This window comes from Syngnathoides biaculeatus, chromosome 7 (assembly GCF_019802595.1).
Source record: "Syngnathoides biaculeatus isolate LvHL_M chromosome 7, ASM1980259v1, whole genome shotgun sequence".
NCBI classification, from domain to species: Eukaryota; Metazoa; Chordata; class Actinopteri; order Syngnathiformes; family Syngnathidae; genus Syngnathoides; species Syngnathoides biaculeatus.
In genome coordinates this window covers 26907967-26927586 of record NC_084646.1, presented here as the reverse complement: position 1 = coordinate 26927586, position 19620 = coordinate 26907967, and the positions used below count along the sequence as shown (strand labels likewise).

Here is a 19620-nt window from a genome sequence, read left to right as displayed (position 1 = left end):
CATTTCAGCACGGGGGAGCGCTCAGACTGTGACATCGGAGTTTAAATCCCAGCCATACCTGTGTGGAGTTTGCATGTTCTCTCCATGCCTGCGTGGGTTTTCTCTGGGCACTCCGGTTTCCTCGCACATCACAAAAACATTAATCCATTGGAGACTCTAAATTGCCCTTAGGTGTGATTGTGAATGTGAAAGGTTGTTGATTTTTTTTCCATTTCCTGTACTGCTTATCTTCACTGTGTCAAGAGCATGGGACAAGGGGTTGGACCCAAATCCAGGACTCAGAGGCAGTGACATGATGTCTCAGGTGGTTTTATTCCAGGCAGACGTCATACACAGGTAAGCAGTTGAAAAAAGGCAAAGGTACAAAAACAAATGGGAAAATGCAATGTCCAAAAACATGAAAACGAGGTCAGATAACTAATAGGTTAAAAACAAGACAAACACACTTGGCTGCAGGGGCACAGGAACACTGGCTGTGACAACGAGGCAAATACACAATAAGAAGCTCATACACACAGACTAATAATGCAGTCTCACCTCCCACATGTTTTTGGAATGTGGGAGGAAACCAGAGTACCTGGAGAAAATCCATGTAGGTACAAGAACATGCAAACTGCACGCAGGTAAGGCCGGAATTTGAACCCCGGTCCTAAGAACTGGGACACAGATGTGTGAACCAGTCGTGCCATCGCACACAAGCACGCACGCACATTTGTTTTGGGGGAGGTAGTTTGTTACAATAGATGCCTGGTTAAAATAAAAGCATTCCTTCAAATTTCCTTTTTGACTCACAGTTCAATTTAAAGAACTATGCAAGCACGGAAACATCAGCAAAGATTACATTACCTATGAACTGGAAAATGTACATCATAGAATCCATCCATTTTCTTTGCCGCTTATGCTCACGAGGGTCACGGGAGTGCTGGAGCCTATCCCAGTTGTCAAGGGGCAGGAGGCAGGGTACACCCTGAACTGGTTGCCAGCGAATCGCAGGGCACATGGAGACGAACAGCCGCACTCACAATCACATCGTGGGGCAATTTAGAGTGTCCAATTAATGTTGCATGTTTGATGGATGTGGGAGGAAACTGGAGTGCAAAGAGAAAACCTACGCAGGCACGAGGAGAACATGGAAACTCCACACAGGCGGGGCCAGGATTTAACCCTAGACCTAAGAACTATGAGGCCAACGCATTCCAGCTGAGCCACCGTGCCGCCTAAATCAGAGAATGCCTCGTAAAAAAATAAAACAAGAAAAAACATGACGTTGCGTGAAAGTGCAGCATCTAAATTAGGTAGTGGGTGTATTTGTAGCAATGTACTAACAAATTGATCAACTAAGTTGCTGTGCTTCACCACAATGCCACCTATTCCGTCAGTTGTAGCTGTAGTTTTCATTCACGTTGACAAGTTGTTTCTTCAAGACATCTAGCCCGATGATTTTGGATTTCAGCTGAATATTTGGATGTCTGGAGATTTTCATGGATTTCAATATAATAGCCTGTTGTTGGTGGTCTTGTTGGGTCTGAAACATGTGTGTTCTCCTGCAACTGTCAACAGAGGCTGGATAGAGACATATGAAATAATAATAAATGAGTTCAGTTTTTTTTTAGCCTCTGAGATGATTTGATAGAATGGGCTCTGTTTACCACCTGATTCCTGCAGACATTCTTCCCTGTGTCTCTTATTCCATGCTTTCAATTTACAGGTTGTAGAGCAATAAAAAACTTTGCGGCAGCGAGTACATGCAGTTAACTTCACGGCAGCAGAACGACCACAATCGTAGCAGAACTTAAATGACGGTGATCTGAGAAAAGATTTAGACTCGCACATTATTACCTAGTCTCAGTACAGATCCAAAATTATTTATTGCATATTATTTGATAACACAGTATGTGAGTATTTTTTTTTTTTAAATCTCTGTTTGTGTACCTTAGTTTTCCTGCTGTTTTAATTTTTTGGCTCGAGTTGGTATCAATTGAAGAAAGGGCACTTTCACCTGTAAGGAAAAACCTCTTCTTTAAACTTTAACTAGAGGGACTTTTGTTTACTGTAACTTACAACCCAGTAAGAGGTCCTTTTCTTTCTCCAGTTCTTTCTCTCTTTGGACAGCACTTTCTCTCAGCAGACTTCCCATCGTGCTGAGTAGATAACGCCGTGATTTTAATGTTTCTCTCTCCTCGATGTTGAGGATGTGGAAGGGTGTGTGGGCAATACGCAAGTCCTAAACAGTAGTGCAGTATTACAGTGTCAGGTGCAATCACACAATTCACTACAATATAAAAACAACTTTAGGACCTGCCTTTTATAAAATGTTAAACTAGAAAAAATTGAAACATATTAACATGGATTCAAAAAGGGAGAGAAATTGTATCACTAAGTATTCACACACATTTATATGTCTTAAGATGTATTTAGTCTAAGTTGATGAAGTTGTCTTACTTGGTCGAAGGAGTGATGTCCATAGTCGATGACGTTTCCGATGGTATCACCAACCTGGACAGGCTTCAACATATCGGCACCAGCCTTCTGTAACATGTCCAACTATGACAAAGACATAAACAGAGGTCGGTAGAGCAGCTAAATATTGTACTTGAGAAAGAGTACTGTTATTCACGTAAAAAGTAAGGCTTTAAGGATTGTGCGGAACATGGTCCCCTGACCAAACAAACAACCATTCACACTCACAATCGCACTTAAGTGCAATTTAAAGTCTCCAATTCATGCATGTTTTTAGGATGTGGGAGGAAACCGGAGTGCCCGGAGAAAACGCACGCGGGCAGGGGGTGACAGACATTCTAACCAGTCATCGATCCTACTGCGAAGACACCAGGTCATCTGTAAATTTTGAGGAGGATGGATTTGTTTTGCAAGTGATTTTGTTCATGAATTTTCAGATGCACCAGGTGTTCATAGACTGCAACAAGCATTTCAAAATCAACTGTGTACATGAGCATATATGACTGTATCTGTTTGTGGGTAAATACCAATTTTTCCCTTTTGCCATCCAAATAGTAGCGGAAATTACTGACGACACAGAGGGCATTGCCAACTCTATAACCCAAAGGAATGTTGGGATCAGCGCCTCCTTTTAACAGCTCTTCAACTGCCTGCACAGGGAAAACAACATACTAAATTAGCAGCTGGACTGCATGAGAATAAACATTTATTCACGTTTCAGACTATCCATTTTAGAATGTGTCAAGGGAACATGACCATGTCATTGCCATTTGCTATAGCCAATGAGAGAGGCGAGTGTCCACTCCAGAGCAGGTCGGTTCTGCCTCCATGGGAGAGCAACAGGGAGACCACCTTGCTGGCATTCTAGATTTAAAAAAAAAATGCAGACATGTCAATTAAAGAGACAAAGTCATGAAAAATCACCATTCGTTTGGAGACTTGTTTTTTTAGATGTGCCAGGATTTGGTACAGAATAATGTCTTCAATCCAATGTGTTGGCTGCTCAAAGACAGGGATGAGAATGACCAATTTGGAAAAACACTGAAAATGTCTGTCGATGGGGGTGGGGGGGGTTGAGTTTCCTCCTGAATATTTTTTGCTCCTATCGGAACACAGAGTGCACAGCACTTTGCCGCGAATGTCCACTTTTTGTATGTGTTCGGTTAGACATGTTGATACCGTTTTCGGTCCCATCTGCACGGTTACACTTTTTTCAAGCCATGCCCATCTGAAATAGTTTTTGATTCCAGCATCCTTGTCAATTGCCCTCGCTCGATCTTCATCCTTTTTTTCTAACACTTTCGCCATCGTAAAACTTTGAACACACCGTCGCTCAATTTGCGCTAAGTCCCACGCGACATTACTTGGCTAACGAACAAGTTACACTGCGATTACTGAGAACCGAGAACACATGTACATGGCAATGGCGATTAACCACTAACACGATTGGATCATTACACTGTATATATGTTGTCCAATCCAGTAATCTGCCACAAACAAGTTTTAATGTTTATATTGGAAAATGCAAATATTTACACTACCAAGCAAGTTAGAACGGCATATGATAGTCGTGCTTGTGCTAGCACTAAGCTGAATTTGCAGCTCGGAGCCCACCACCGAGAGGCAGGCGCACGATATCCTACCCCTACCGCCCCTGAAATTTTCTCAACGGATTTGAACTTATCTCGAGAATGGTCATTTTGGTCTGAAAAAGTCGGAAATCCGCCGATCGGCGGAAAATTCTCATCCCTGCAAAGAAGAACATTCAAAATTGGTACAGTAGGTGGGCAAACCCACTAATCTTAAAAGTCTTTAAATGATGCATTGCTACTCGAAATACAGTGTATACCTGTACTGTATATGCATAGCATCAGTGTGCAGTGCAGAAAATAGCTGTTCCTTAGTCATGAAATAAATGACGGCAAAATTTTGGATAAATTACTCACGTTGTAAGACTAATATTGAAAAAACACAAACATTATTTTCTCAGCAGTGGTGTATATGCAACCAACGGAATGGACCCCTGCGTGTGTGCATCATTGGTTATTTTGTGACACGGTTGAATTGTTAGTACTCACACAGTGATCAGTTTTTCTCTGGCAGGCTATGTGCAGAGCAGTTTGTCCACCTTCTTCAGGCCATGAACTGTCACTGGTGCTGCATGAATTTTTTGTCATGATGGATACCTGCAAAACAGTCAGATGTGATTAATTATCCATCCATCCATCCATTTTCTTTGCCGCTTATCCTCACGAGGGTCACGGGGAACACTGGAGCCTATCCAGCTGTCAACGGTCAGGAGGCGGTGTACACCCTGAACTGGTTGTCAGTCAATCGCAGGGCACATGGAGACAAACAGTCGCACTCACAATCATACTGAGGGGCAATTTAGAGTGTCCAATTAATATTGCATGTTTTTGAGATGTGGGAGGAAACCAGAGTGCCTGGAGAAAACCCACGCAGGCAAGGGGAGAACATGAAAACTCAACACAGGCGGAGCCGAGATCGAACTCAGGTTCTCAGAACTGTGAGGCCAACGCTTTACCAGCTGATCCACCATAACGCCATGATGAATTACATTTCTACAAATTTCACTATTACCAGATGAACATACACACCTTATCAGGTTCATAGATTTCATCCCAGTCACATGCCTGTGCGTCTGGGTCTGATAAAGCATGCAGCAGAAGTTCTGTGATTTTGGGACCTTCCGGGCCTGGAAGAGCAGCAGCCACATGTAGAGGATAAATCCCTTTCCACTACAAAACAGTGAAAAGATTAGCTGGCTACATTAGCCGTAAAAAGTTGAATGTGCAAGGCAAAAAAGGAGATATTAAGTTGGTGATAACTGTTTCTGTTTGAGAAAAAAAAAGGTTTCAGTAATCATGAACTGGTACCTCAGGTGAGAGACAAATATCTGTTCGAGCTCCACACAGGAGAAGATTCCTGACAGTCTCAGTATCGGCTGCCATAATGGCCAAAAAGAGGACGGGTAAGGGGACTTTGGAAATGTTGGGGTCAGCTCCCCGGTCTAAAAGCAGCTTCAGGGTGCACAAACGAACACGGTGCCTGGTCACACAAACAAACACAAATATATCTTTACACAAACAGCAAGGGGAAAATTAAGAGCTGAATCAAACGTACTGAAACTTCATGGCTGCCATTCTGCGCACAGTCTCCTGAGTATCCAAATGCTGGGGCAACCCAGTGTGGCTCAGGGCTTCAGCTGCACCCTGTAGAATTTCCTCTGAGACTTCCAGGCTGTAGCTGTTCACTGATTGGGCTGGGGTCAAGGGTGAGTTTTTGTTACAGTTGTGCTGCACAGACATGAGGAAAAACTCAAATGACCTAACAATACGAAAAATTGAGAAAAAAAAAAAAAACAGATCTCTAGGCTGTATACTTTAATTCTTTTAGATTAATATTCTTTCCACTTCAGATGGCACAGTAAAATGTGGCCATCCTTCACCTGAATGGCACGCTCTGAAAGAACTACCTTCTCCTTCTGAATCCTTTGGTCTTCCCTGTCCCTCCATTCCTCTTCAGTCAAGATTTTTAATTGTGTTAGTCCACCATCCTCATTTCTGTTTTTAACTTGCTCCTTTCCACTATATGTCCCTTTCCACTTTCTCTGCTGGTTGATTTCAACTCGGTCTTCTTTGCCCCTTTCCTTTAATTCCTGATATTGTGCAGGGGTCTCAAGTTCATCCGAAACATTGGAATGTTCACTGCAACTGCTGCAATGAAAGATGATGCGTCCTGATAAATCCTCTTGTGTTCTGTGAAAAAGAACATGAAACAAATAGAAGAAAAACGTGTACATATTGAAACAAACGGACATGTTTGTTTTAGAAACACATGCACACTTACTTTACAGGAACTGGTCAACAGATGGATTTCCATCCAACAATCCATTTTCTTTACCGCTTATTCGTACAAGGGTCACAGGCATGCCAGAGCCTAACCCACCTATCTTCAGACGAGAGACGGGATACACCCTGAACTGGTCGACAGCCAATCACACGGCACATAGAAACAAACAACCATTCACACCTACATTCACAACTGCGGCCAATTTAAAGTCTTCAATCAACCTACCATGCATGTTGCTGGGATGTGGGAGGAAATCTGAGTACCCGAAGAAAACTCACACAGGCACTGGAAGAACATGAAAACTCCACACAAGCGGGTCTAGGATTTTGAACCCCTAGTCCTCAAAACTGTGAGGCTATGCTGACCAGTGGTCACTATGCCGCCGGAGATGTATTTCAATTCACAAAAACTATATGTATATTATAAATAATAAGCATTTCCGTACAATCCACACCACCACTTCTTCATTGCTCAAATACTTTTTGCTTGAATTGAAGGTGAAACTTTGCATAGATGTCAAGGTGCCTATAGTATATTTTTTCTTGTTTTATTATAGTTACTTCACTGCTAATGGAACATTATTTGAAGCTATTCTGAGAGTATACTTTATATGCTTTTGTATTTTACAACAAAAGTCTGCGTGTTGGAACCTAGGATACATGTCTTTGGATTTTGCCCCGATACTTTTCTCGTGACATCAGACACATGACTTTTGTTTACCACGCCCACTGGACGGCAAAACTACAATACAACTTGCGTGTTTCTAATCTTTTTGTGGATATTGGCTTGCTTATAAGAGTCTTACGGCCTTTTCCTCATGGTATTTCATTGTGTGGCTTATGGTTGTTAGAACAGACGGGAAAAAGGGGTCTGACACTTCATGCATTGTTTACCTTCTGCAGGGCATTCAGCTAATTTACTGTGATATCCTCCACACTTTTTACATATCATTACAGAGGTCATTGGGCTGTCAATATTCCTCCTCACACCCGTAGTGAAACTTTGCTTTCCAGGTTTGCGGTGGCTAATGTGAACCTTGTGGTTGTCCATAGCCTTTAGCTGCACTTTTGCTAACTCGTGGGAGCGGGCTATGCCGATCGGTTTTTTCAAGCGTGAGCTCCGGCCCCTGGCTGAGTAACTTTTCGTGCATACTCGGTGAGTTGTTAGCGAAAACTATGTGGTCTCTGACCATCTCATCGCTGTTTGTGTACTTACAGTCTTTGAGCAACAGCTTGAGTTCTGTCACAAAGTGCTCAAATGACTCACAGTTACCTTGCGCCTTCTCGTGAAATGTACTGTATATATAGCAAATATGGGGTTTGCTTTTGGAGTGAGTTAATCAGAGAATTTCTCGTCATAGGTTTTTAGCAACTTATCTTCGTCTTCGGTCAGTGTCCACATATTGCTGACATCCCGTCCTTTTTCGCCGATCCACAGGAAGAGGAAACTCAGGGATGAAAATTTTCCGCCAAGCGGCGGATTTCTGACTTTTTCAGACCAAAATGACCATTCTCGAGATAAGCGCAAATCCATTGCGAAAATTTCATGGGGGTATTGTGCGCCTGCCTCTTGGTGGTGGGCTCCGAGTTGCAAGTTCAGCTTAGTGCTAGCACAAGCACGACTTGTCATATGCCGTTCTAACTTGCTCGGTTGTGTAAATATTTGCATTTTGGGACATAAACATTAAAACTTGTTTGTGGCAGATTACTCAATTGGACAACAGAGTTATACAGTATAATGATCCAATCGTGTTAGTGGTTAATCGAGTTTCACCATTGCCATGTACATGTGTTCTCGGTTCTCAGAAATCGCAATGTAACTTGTTAGTTAGCAAAGTAATGGCGCGTGGGACTTAGATAGCGCGAACTGAGCGACGGTGTGTTCAAAGTTTTACGATGGCGAAAGTATTAGAAAAAAAGCATGAAGATCGAGCAAGGGCAATTGACAAGGATGCTGGAATCAAAAACTGTTTCAGACGGGCATGGCTTGAAAAAAGTGTAACCATGCAGATAGGACCGAAAACGGTATCAACATGTCTAACCGAACACATACAAAAAGTGGACATTCCTGGCAAAGTGCCGTGCACTCTGTGTTCCAATAGGAACAAAAATTATCCAGGAGGAAACTCACCTAGTGAAAATAACACTTGCACTCACAATCACAATCACGTCGGGGCAATTTAGGTCTTCGATTAATGCATGTTTTTGGGATGTGGGAGGAAACTGGAGTGTTTGGAGAAAACACACACAGTCATGGAAGAACATGCAAACTCCACACAGGTGTGCCAGCATTTGAACCCTGTACCTCAGAACTGCTGCCTGTTTACAGATGTGAAATGCAAATGTTCCTCACTGCCTCGTGAGCGCCATCATATGGTAGCTTAAATACATGCCAAAACGTGCTAGCATGCATGCTAACAGTGTAACCAGTGTGTTTAAGTGTACTTTGTTGAACAAGTCACACAAAAACATTTGCAAATATTGGAACTCAGTGTGCATAAGGTGCACCACAATGGAAGGTGCTAAGTCTTTCTAATGTGGCGCTTCGTCTATTTAGAAGAGGATTTAAGAGCTGTAGAATTGTAAAATTATGGCAAATATAATATAATATGGCCAAGGGCACACTGTGTGTGTGTATATGCAAAACATTCATGGCACGAATTGAAGAGTGAAGTATTTTTTTTGATGTGGTACTTGATGTAAGGTGAGAACTGTAGAAGTATATGCCTACTGATCGGAGAGTAGATCCCAACTGGTCTGAACAGTATCACTTGTCTGCGGTGTGTTGTTTTGGATGAATATGTCTCTAGTGAAGTCCTCAAGGCTGGTCTGTGGTTGTTTCCAATTCAATGACATCAAATCCTTAGAGACATACAGTATCTCAGTTATGGATTGAGTTGCAACATTGAAAATTGCTGTATGAATTGCACCTGTGTTTGGACCGGCGTTCCAGGAAGCAAGTATAAACACTGCAAAGGATAGTAGAGGAAGTGACACACAGACAACGGTGACAAGCCCTCGCAATTGAGCTTGTCAATATCAGCGCCCATGTCTAACAATAGCTGGATTACATCATCGTGACAGTTTACCTGTAGACAGCAAAAAAAAAAAAAAAAAAAAAAAAACAAAAAAAAAAAAAAACACATTAACCTGCACAATTTAAAATTTTAAAATAGGCAAATACTTGAAATAAAAAGAGGTAAGCAAAGTAAACAAGACAAAGAAGTTGATTTTACCGTAGCAGCAATCAGGGCAGTGTGACCATGAGAATCTCCTACATCTGGGTGAGCAAGGCCATTCAGGAGAATCTTTTTTACAGCCTGTTGTTCTCCTCTCGAAGCCTGTTGGATCAACAGTTCTGATGTGACTTCCAAAAATCCTTTAGGACCAAAATGGTCCCTTTTTAATGAAAGAACTTCTGCCACACCCCAGTCCAATGTTTCGGTTTGTCGTCTGAGGAACACAAGTACATAAATTGGAACATATTCTGTTTTCAAACTGTTTCAGGGAAGACCTTACTTTTTGTAGATACTGTACAGTATTTTGTGAGAACAAGTTGTATATAACCTGTGTCTGTGGATGTGCGCCAGCATTCGGCTTTGTAAGGGCAGATTGGCGTATGGATCTCGTTTGTAGCCGTCATACGGGTCAGAATCAGGTTCCCATAAGTGGCCAAAAAAATGCTGGTCGAACTCTCTTCTATTTGTGGGGGGCAATGGTAGGTGGTCACCATCGGTGGAATAATTCTCAATGCCGTCCGGGAGGATAGCATTGTCATCATACAACAGCAAACTGTCATCAGTCTCTATCTAAAGGAGTAGAAACAATTGCAGTGAGTTTAACGGGAAAAGTTGAAAGAGTTAAATTGAGAAAGAGGCACGCTCCAAACTACAGAATTAATCAATTGTACTTTCAAGCTGTTTGGGGGGGAGTATCATTATTTATTCAAATTTGCAATAAAATCAATGTAATTATTTTAATTTTATTTTCATTTTTTTTATATTCATGTGATACTACTTCTTGATCGGCAACTTGTTAATGTCTAATGAAGTCCTTGTCCAGTAGTTAAGACATTGTAAATTAACATATATTTCTGTAGTGTCCTGTCTGTTGCTATCTTAAATATATCAAGAAATACTTGGACAGTGAGTTGTTTTTTTTTTTCTTCTAATTGCACCACCATATTTGAATGTGCAGTCTTCAAGTTGGTATTTTAGAGGGTCATAAAAAAAAAACTAACTTTTAGATCTATGAATAACAGTACAGACAGACATTTTATGCAGATTACAATCATCTTCAGGGGACATGAGTATTTGGATGTTTGGCATTATTGTAAATAAAACTTGAACTTTCACTGTCATGGCCGTGCCTGTCCCTGTCCTCGCCATATCGTTCCCGGAGGCGGCACGCACCTGCTGCAATCGACGGAGACGCACACCTGCGCCTCGTCTCTAGTAATTACATCCCAGTTATATAGAACCACATGTGCAGTCTGGCCTTTGGCAGATCGTTGCTTCATGCCTCGTTCCCACACTCTCGTAATCTCGTTCTTGATCTCCCATGTACCGACTCCTGCCTGCCCACTGACCTGCCTCCTACGCCTGACATACTCCCTGCCTAATTGCCGACACTGGACCGAATAAACACTTCTCCCGAATTGCCTCTGTGTCTCCTGAGTCATGCATTTGGGTCCAACCCCGTGTTCTGGTCGTGACATTATTCTTACTTGGGTTGGGGGGAAAATCCCAATGTTCCCAAAACACATTTTAATTTTAATGTCACTGAGGTGATGTACACGGGCAAATAAAAAATATCCGTCCATTTTCAACACCGCTTATCCAGATTAGGGTTGAGGGGTTCTGGAGCCTATCTCAGATGACTTCAGGTGAAAGGCAGGCTACATCCTCAACTGGTCGCCAGGCAGTCGCAGGGCACATATAGACATGTACGTCTGTCCATCCATCAATTTTCTGAACCGCTTATCCTCACAAGGGTCGCGGGAGTGCTGGAGCCTATCCCAGTTGTCAACGGACAGGAAGTGGGGTACACCCTGAACTGGTTGCTATCCAATCGCAAGGCACATCATGACAAACAGCCGCACACCTAGGGGCAATTTAGAGTGTCCAATTAATGTTGCATGTTTTTGAGATGTGGGAGGAAACTGGAATGCCCAGAGAAAACCCACGCAGGCACGGGAAGAACATGCAAACTCCACACAGGCGGGGTTGGGATTTGAACCCCAGACTTCAGAACTGTGAGGTTAATGCTCTAACCAGCTCCTCAACAAGAACCCGTAACAGTATATACTTGGTGAAGATGAGCAGTTGATTGGGCAACAAATGACTGTCCATCTCCTGCTCTATGTTTTTCTTTTATTATAAGCCATTTAATGTTAACGTTAAAAAAATTGCAAGGTTGTTATTGAAGTAAGGATTCATGAGAAAAAAATAATTTCCCAACAATTTTCTGCCATCAACAAGAATTAAACATATTTAGTTAAACTATGCAATTAAGATAAGAAAAACAGTTCAATTAACAATTAATTAATCATTTATTTCCCACATTATCAACATAATTGAGCAATTGGCCATCCCTAATCACAGTTTCATCATATTTCATATTTACTCATGCTCATTATTCCTTTTCTGTATTTCATCTGAAGTCCATTAGTAGTAAATAGACAAAAAGTTGTCGCTCATATTTATATTAGAAATTGAGATAAGATCATATACAATAGATTCAACATATTTTCAAAAGTGCAAAGTCTGCAATAATTAAAAGTTTTGTTGAAGTGTTTTGCAAGCAATTTTGATGCACAACACATATAAGGCAAGGTTATTTTTACTCCATTCAATAATTATTCTGGGTACTTATTTTACCTGGCTGTGAGGATGTAAGATGTAAGTTTGCTCCAAGAAGGCAGCATATTCCTTGAGATTTTTCAAGCTGAAGCTGCCTTGTACAGAGCTGCACATTTGTATCAGATGTTTCCCATGCCAAAGTCCAACATCCTGACACCCTGTTGGCTCACTAAGCACACCAGGACCGAACCTCTGGTCATTATGGTACAAACCCTAAGAGGAAAAGAGGATCTTATTGGTTTTAAGCTGTAAAGTCAGCAGCTCAGAAAAAAGTATGCACATGCTGTACTTAAATCTCAAGTGACGTCTCTATAAACATTCTAAAATAGATATTGTAATGAAAAATACATATAAAATGATTCCCTTCAATGTCTATATGAAAAAAATACTGTAAATATGAGCGTAGAGTGCGTCATCCATGCGCAAAATTGCGGAAGTCTCATTCGACATCCAAGTGGTAGCCATATTGCCTGCAAAGTTTGTAGCTTATGTCACGCCGGGACATTCGCAGAGGAACAACAGATTTTTGGATTTTTCCGAAGCCCCTTCTGACACAGAAGTTGTTTTCAAAGAAAACATCTCATAATGAAGTGAAATGACCTGGGAAAAATTACCCTACCATTTTGGACCATATTTGGAAGATATGCGACTTCTAACTAACAACAGACTCCCCGACAGTATGTAGCACACTGAGGAGGGCCCATGCCGGGGGGGAAAATCACCTTTTTCTCCTCCCGCACGCAGATAAAGCACCTTTACCGACGAGCCCAAAACGGAAGCCTTCCCTGGCGAGCCCAATGTGGAAGCTTTTGCTGGCGAGCCCGACGCAGTATGTAAACTCGGTCCTACAGGGCGAAGGCACTCGGGACCTGGAGGCGTGGGGCTCCGACACAACAGACAGCGACTGATCACAGGGAGAGGAAATTCACAGTCAATGTCTGAATCACAGTCTGGCAGCCGGTCATATAAATTTAGGTCTTCCTCAAAGTCCGAAAAATCTGAGTCCAAAAGGATATGCAGTGGTGAAAGTGTCATGGTTGGCACGTAATCGTGATGCACGGGCGGTGCGGGTGACCAGGCTGGAGAGGACGATATAACGGGGCCCACCCGAATAGAAGATGCCTGGTCCTTGGCAGACGGCGTCCCCAGCGATGCCTCAGCCTTACCCGTTGGGTCAGGTTCTGGCCAGTTTGTCACGAACCTCCGGTACGGGGGCGGACCCAAATGCAGGACTTCGAGGCAGAGGCATAATGCTCAACCAGGGTTCATACTCAGTCTGACCCCAAAAATTTAAGGGCTTTTTAGGGGCATTCTTAGGGGCTGACACGAAAAATTTAGGGCCAACACGTAAAAAAATTTAGGGCTGACATGAAAAATTTAGGGCCATCATGGGATATCAAGAGTAAGGAAAAAAGACTCACCCAATGGTGCCATCAACCGTTCTTGGTTCATCAAATGTTCCAGTACCTCAGTACCTGTGACAGTGATCACCTGTCGCCCCTTGTGGTAGTTCTCATTGATATGACCATTGTCAATGTCTTCACATAACAGTCTACAGTAAAACAGATTCTAACTACAATTGCAACTATATACACAAATGTCTTCTACTGATGTCTGTCTCAGCACCCCTATTCTGGCTCCTTGAGCCTACCCAGTACCTCCTCTATTTGTTGCTGCAGAGGTGCCAAAGTGGCTCTCTTGTCCTTTGCTCTGCCTCTGAGTGCATTGGCCTCGGTGATAAACCTCAGATTCCTCTTTTCTTCTGCCTCCTCACACAGCCTGTCAGCCTTCTCAATAAGCGTAGATATGTCAGTCTCTATTCTGGCTTTGAGGCAGTAGAGATGAAAAGTGGGCAGCGATGCCAAATGTAGCCAGGTACGAAGTCTTACTTTCCCCACAGTGGTAGTTTTTAGTAATGTCACTGTCTGGGAACATGACTGCAAACACTTTTGAATTACTTTCACAAGATTTGTAACTGTAATGGTTGCAGATCACTTTAAAGTACACACGATCTCTGCCTTTAACGAGTCCGTCTTCGTGTATTGAACTACGTTCATAAAGCCTGACTTCCGGCTGGTTGAAGTCGATGACTGGACAACTGTAGGTGCGCATGCACGGCTAGTACCACTGCCTGAAGTTGATGCTTCACTATCTTGATATTTTAGAAACAGATTCATACCAACGGAAGATGAGAGAGTCTTTGCCCAATCAGCGTGTCTCCTGTTTTTCCGGTGCGACTCCAGTGCTTTGACGCCCATCTTTTCAAGCTGGTAACTCTGCTTGCACAGATGGCTGTAAATTTTGGGCGAATAATTTAGATCTCGACGAACCCAGCTCCCGAACTCCTTACTTTCAACCCAAGCATATTGAAAAATGCACTTCCCCATGATACAAGTTGGATCGATGAAAGAACTACGCTACGTCGTAACGAAGACGAAGTGAAATGCCTATTCACTGAAACAAACAATGGAATATCGACAAGATGGTGACAAGTTGTCAACACGGTGACTTCCGTTGACAGGGTCATACACGGTGTAGCAGTTTAACAAGGCAGAGGCACAGAAACGCTAGGCTAGGTGGGATCCAAAAGACATACAACAAGGTCCGATCACTCTGGGGCAAACTAACAAACTCAACAGGACATGATCAAACTAAAGGGCACAGAATCGCTGTGACTAGGGTTACTCTGACTTACGTGTAGAAGCGGAGAGTCGCACAGGTAGTGAATACAACTCACTAACAAAAGCAACGAACTGGCAAATCCCAGTGACAAAAACTCCAATTTAAATACCCGTCAAGTTACACAGCTGTGACCGGTGACACCGCCCAAAGCAGCGGCCTGGCCACGCCCCTTTTGGCAGTAGCCAAGCCTTGCTCATGACAGCTACTTTCCCGCAGGTAAAACTGGTATAAACAAACGAAGCCGCCTGAGTGGTTGTCTGCTACTAACATCACTTCCTGCTTCTTCTACAAAACAAATCCATCGAGAGAATTTTCATGGCGCGAGTGACAAAAAGCCATATACGTCAAAATCATGTTGTGTGGTGAAAAAACGGAGGGGTCCATTCCGGTTGCCTTCATTTTCATTAATAACATATTAAAAATCATGCATTTCTTGACAGTGGACCTTTAAAGTCCCACTGACATCCCTATATACATTGTAAAATAGATATTGTTATGAAAATGACATATAATATTATTCACTTCAATGTCTATACGAAAAGATAAATATGAGCGCAGAGTGTTTCATTCATGCGCAAAGTTGGGGAAGTCTCACTCGACATCCAATTGGTAGCCAAATTGCCCGCTATGTCATCTACACCTGTCACACTGGGACAGTCGCCATTGAGAAGATGCTGTGCCACCTGCTATGGGAGATTTTCGGATTTTGTCGACGCCCCTTTTGACACGGAAGCTCTTTTCGAAGAAGAGAACATCTCACAATGGAGTTAAGTGACCGGGGCAATATTATCGTTTCGAGCCATATTTAGATGATATGCTCATCACTTCTAACTAACAATAGACTCCCCGACAGTATGTATGACAAACAGCATGTAGCGTACTCAGTAGGACACATGCCGGACGAAACACCGGTGGGGTAGAGCTCCTTCCTCCTCCCACACATGGCCAAATCTGCACGCAGCCAAACCAACTCTGTCCGATACACCTCCGCGACGACAACGAACAATGCCAGCCGCTGTCATGCACATCGACACAATTAGCACCCCGGACTTACGTACTTTATTATTATGACGTGGATCTATTGTTACTTCTGAAAGGATTACGTTGTCCCCATCAACTATTTTTAATAACTCTATACACACCTACCTGTCATGTGAAACCCCCGAAGCTCTCGTCCTTTGCACCAGTGCAATCCATTTTTCACAACGGACCGGGTGTTTTGGAAACATGTGAAGAGTGAATCCATCCTCCCGAGTGTTGGAACAATATCCAGCAATACATCGAGACAGCGTCTTGGCTAACACGTAGGAAAAAACAGCTATTTTGCGCCGGTAAAATAGGTAAAAACACATGAAACTGATAGTGTGGGCTTCTGGAAAAAACATCACTGCCTGCTTCTTCTCCAAAACGAATGCCCCGAGTGGATTTTCATGGCGGGAGATACAAAAATCCACATACGACAACATCATAACGTGTGGTGAAAAAACAGATGCGTCCATTCTGGCTGCCTTTTTTAAATTAAAAACATACTAAAAATCATTTTAAGCACAAGTACAAACGCGGATAAACAGACGAGTAAAAGTTGAATAATGAAACTCCTTTACTTGAGTTTTTTTCCAGTACAGACATCTGTCATGTCCCTGCCTTCCAGTCCTGGCTGGGCGTGGCCATCTGATTGGGACGCGCACACCTGCGCCTCACACTATCTGATGAACCCCTGTATATATAGGATCCCGGGGACGGCTGGTCCTCTGCCAGATCGTCGCATCTCTTTCCCCGTTCCAGCACTCCCCTATCTCTGATCGTGAACCCGTGTGTACCGACCTCCGCCTGTTTGCCGACCGACCCCGTAAGCCTGACTCCTTTGACACTTCTGCCTTCTTTGATCAATCTCCTGTGTACCGACCCTCGCCTGTCCCCTGACCACCCTTGTTGGCCTGCCACTACTAGCACTTCTCCTCTCTTGGACTGACCTGCTGGTAACCAACCTCAGCACAAATAAAGACCTCCTCTGTACTGCCTGCTTGCCTCTGAGTCGTGCATTTGGGTCTGCCCTCGAGCCTCACTCGTGAAAACTTCAGTGTAAGACTAAAAAAATTATTTTTATCATAGTGCTTGTACCGAAAAGAAATTGTTGCTACAAGCTAGCATTGGCTCAATCGTTCATGCCATTGAAGCTTAGCTTCTAACTTTAAAAAAAAAAAAAAAAGTGTGTAGCTCATAACAATAGAACATTTCTTACCACTGTGCGGTGTTTTGTTTTTAGATTAGTTTGTGGTTTTTACAGGGATGAGAATGCCAAATGAGAGAAAAAAAAGTCTGAAAAGTAGCCAGGGGCAAAGCAATTAGCAATTTGTTAGCCCCAAAACCATTAATTTCAACACTGAATTTAACTATTTGTGGAAAAAATGTCCCTTGTTTGGTGCTCTACCAGTACAGCAAACATTGAATTATCAGTTTCATTTTGTCAATGCTTGAATTATTGTACTTATTTGAAGCACATTACATATAAGAGTTTCACCATTTGCCAAACTGAAAATTCATTCTGAAATCTCTTTAACTGTTTAATATGGATACAACATATTTTCTTTTTGATATGCAGTCAGTTATTCAGAGAATTAGTATAGTGTAGAGATGAAGCACAAGTTTTTAGAACAATATGAATAAAAATTACCTTACCGCTCACTCGATGTTCATCCTTTTTTTGTAACACTTTCGCCATGTAAAACTTTGAACACACCGTCGCTCAGTTCGCGCTAACTTAGTCCCACGCGCCATTACTTGGCTAACTAACAAGTTACATTCCGATTTCTGAGAACCGAGAACACACGTACATGGCAATGGTGAAACTCGATTAACCACTAACACGATTGGATCGTTATACTGTATAACTCTGTTGTCCAATCGAGTAATCTGCCGCAAAATAGTTTTATGTCGCAAAATGCAAATATTTACACTACCGAGCAAGTTAGAACGGCATATGATAGTCTTGCTTGTGCTAGCACTAACCTGAACTTGCAGCTCGGAGCCCACCACGGAGAGGCACCACACCCTACCTCCACCACCCCCCGAAATTTTCACAACGCATTTGCGCTTATCTCGAGAATGGTCATTTTGGTCTGGAAAAAGTCGGAAACTTCTCATCTCTGTATTTAGGCTGTCAAAAGACAACACATTCACTAAGAATATTCTTGATTGAAGGGGAGTATACAGACAAAATCTGAAACACATTTTTCCCTTTAACTTACAATAGTTTTCATCATCATGTCGCCATTTGCCAATACCAAACCTAGTTTGACAAAGTAAGGACTAGAAAGTACAGATGACATATATGTTATTTCCTACCGCATGTTACCTTAAATGTGGCTCCATCAGGAAAAGTATGTTGTCCATATCCTTCTTTCCAGTTGAGGTAGAATTTACCAATGAATTTGTCGCCTGTGGGCCAACAGTACATTCCGTCACCATGCCTGTAGTCTTTGAAGAAAGAGCCCTCATAGAACTGCACACAACAAAAATTGTGAAGGGTATTACAAGTTAACTCAACATTAGACCAATTAAACACAATCAAATGAAATACAAATACTGTACTGTATGTATTATATCATCCCCAAATGTTCCTGACCCTATCAAAAAAGGTGCAGTATTTTGGTTACTTAGCTCCATAAGAACAGTAAAGATACTACACCTGTGCAACATCCAATAAAACGATATATACATATTTTTTTCCTGTTCTGAATGTTCTTTATGTCCTGAGAGAACAAGCGAATTTGAAAAACCTTAATATTTCCAGCAGACAGCTAGTAAACGCAAAAGTCGAATGGTTTGGTCCGTTCATAACACATTACGGTACCTCTCCACTTTTCCACGTGTATTTCCCCTTGCCGTGTTTGAGGCCATTGACAAAGCCACCTTCATACTGGGAGCCGTCGCGAAACTCCTGGACACCGAAGCCCTGTCGTCTGTCCTGGCCGACGTCTGTGCTTGCACACCCCGGCCGGCGCTCCTCTGCACCTTGAATCTTCCCCGCAGTTCGTCTGAACGACATTTCACCGGACTCCTTTTTTCGTCAGAAAACTGCACCAGAAAGTGCAGGACTAAAATTATAGCCAATTAATATTAAGCATTTGTTTTTTTAAAAATGTTTGTTTGCTCTATGAAAGTTTTTTTTTCCGCAGTCAGAATGGCAGTTTCAAATTTCCTGGTTGTCTTGACAACTATTTGAATCCTATGCGGCTGTTGACCTGTTGCGCATGCGCACCTGTGAGCGCCGTTATGCTTACCTATGGAGAGCCGAAATGGGTTTGGAAACTGGAGTACCCGGAGAAAATCCACGGTGGGACAGGGAGAACAGACACACAGGGGAGATTTAAACCCGGGTCTTTGGGTTTGGAGAACTGTGAGACATATGTGTAAACCAGTCGTACACCGTGCCCTTATTTTAAACAGCTGATATTAAATTTTCGGTCCATGTACTAGTACTACTGGTGGGAAAATTTACTAGTGAGGCAAAGCCGTGCACCATTTGACTGCATGCTACTAGTACTCTAGTAAAAAACTACATTTACGAGTAGTATTGAAGAATGTATCAAGTACAGTAGTAGGATACTTGAATTAGGCTGTCAAAAAGAGTCTTGTCTCATCAGTACATGTGGTTGTCCTGGCTAGTACTGTAGTATCCTAAGGATGGCCTACTAGTGAGGACAAGTAGCACATTAAAGCATTTCATTTGAATTTCAAATAAA

The 19620-nt window shown here is 42.5% G+C and overlaps 1 protein-coding gene across 14 annotated transcripts; it reads right to left on the bottom strand.

Moving 5' to 3' along the window:
* Positions 1 to 293: 293 nt before the first annotated feature.
* Positions 294 to 19113, bottom strand: LOC133503242 (ankyrin repeat and MYND domain-containing protein 1-like). Of its 14 annotated transcripts, none has more exons than XM_061824629.1 (20): positions 18729 to 19113; positions 18231 to 18377; positions 17885 to 18032; positions 12212 to 12406; positions 9900 to 10141; positions 9569 to 9785; positions 9263 to 9421; positions 9064 to 9194; positions 5957 to 6239; positions 5605 to 5777; positions 5358 to 5529; positions 5079 to 5219; positions 4539 to 4646; positions 3217 to 3324; positions 2988 to 3110; positions 2443 to 2544; positions 2062 to 2224; positions 1933 to 1999; positions 1653 to 1807; positions 294 to 1563 (listed from the first exon to the last, which is right to left on the bottom strand). In XM_061824629.1, the coding sequence occupies exons 1-20, from the start codon at positions 18791 to 18793 to the stop codon at positions 1376 to 1378; spliced, it is 3087 nt and encodes a 1028-aa protein (XP_061680613.1). In that variant the 5' UTR covers positions 18794 to 19113; the 3' UTR covers positions 294 to 1375. The 14 variants fall into 14 exon arrangements, 13 of the variants coding, with proteins under 13 accessions (XP_061680613.1, XP_061680616.1, XP_061680614.1 ...); XM_061824632.1 differs by having other exon boundaries at positions 5957 to 6197; XM_061824630.1 differs by having other exon boundaries at positions 18655 to 18755.
* Between the last annotated feature and the right edge of the window lie 507 nt (positions 19114 to 19620).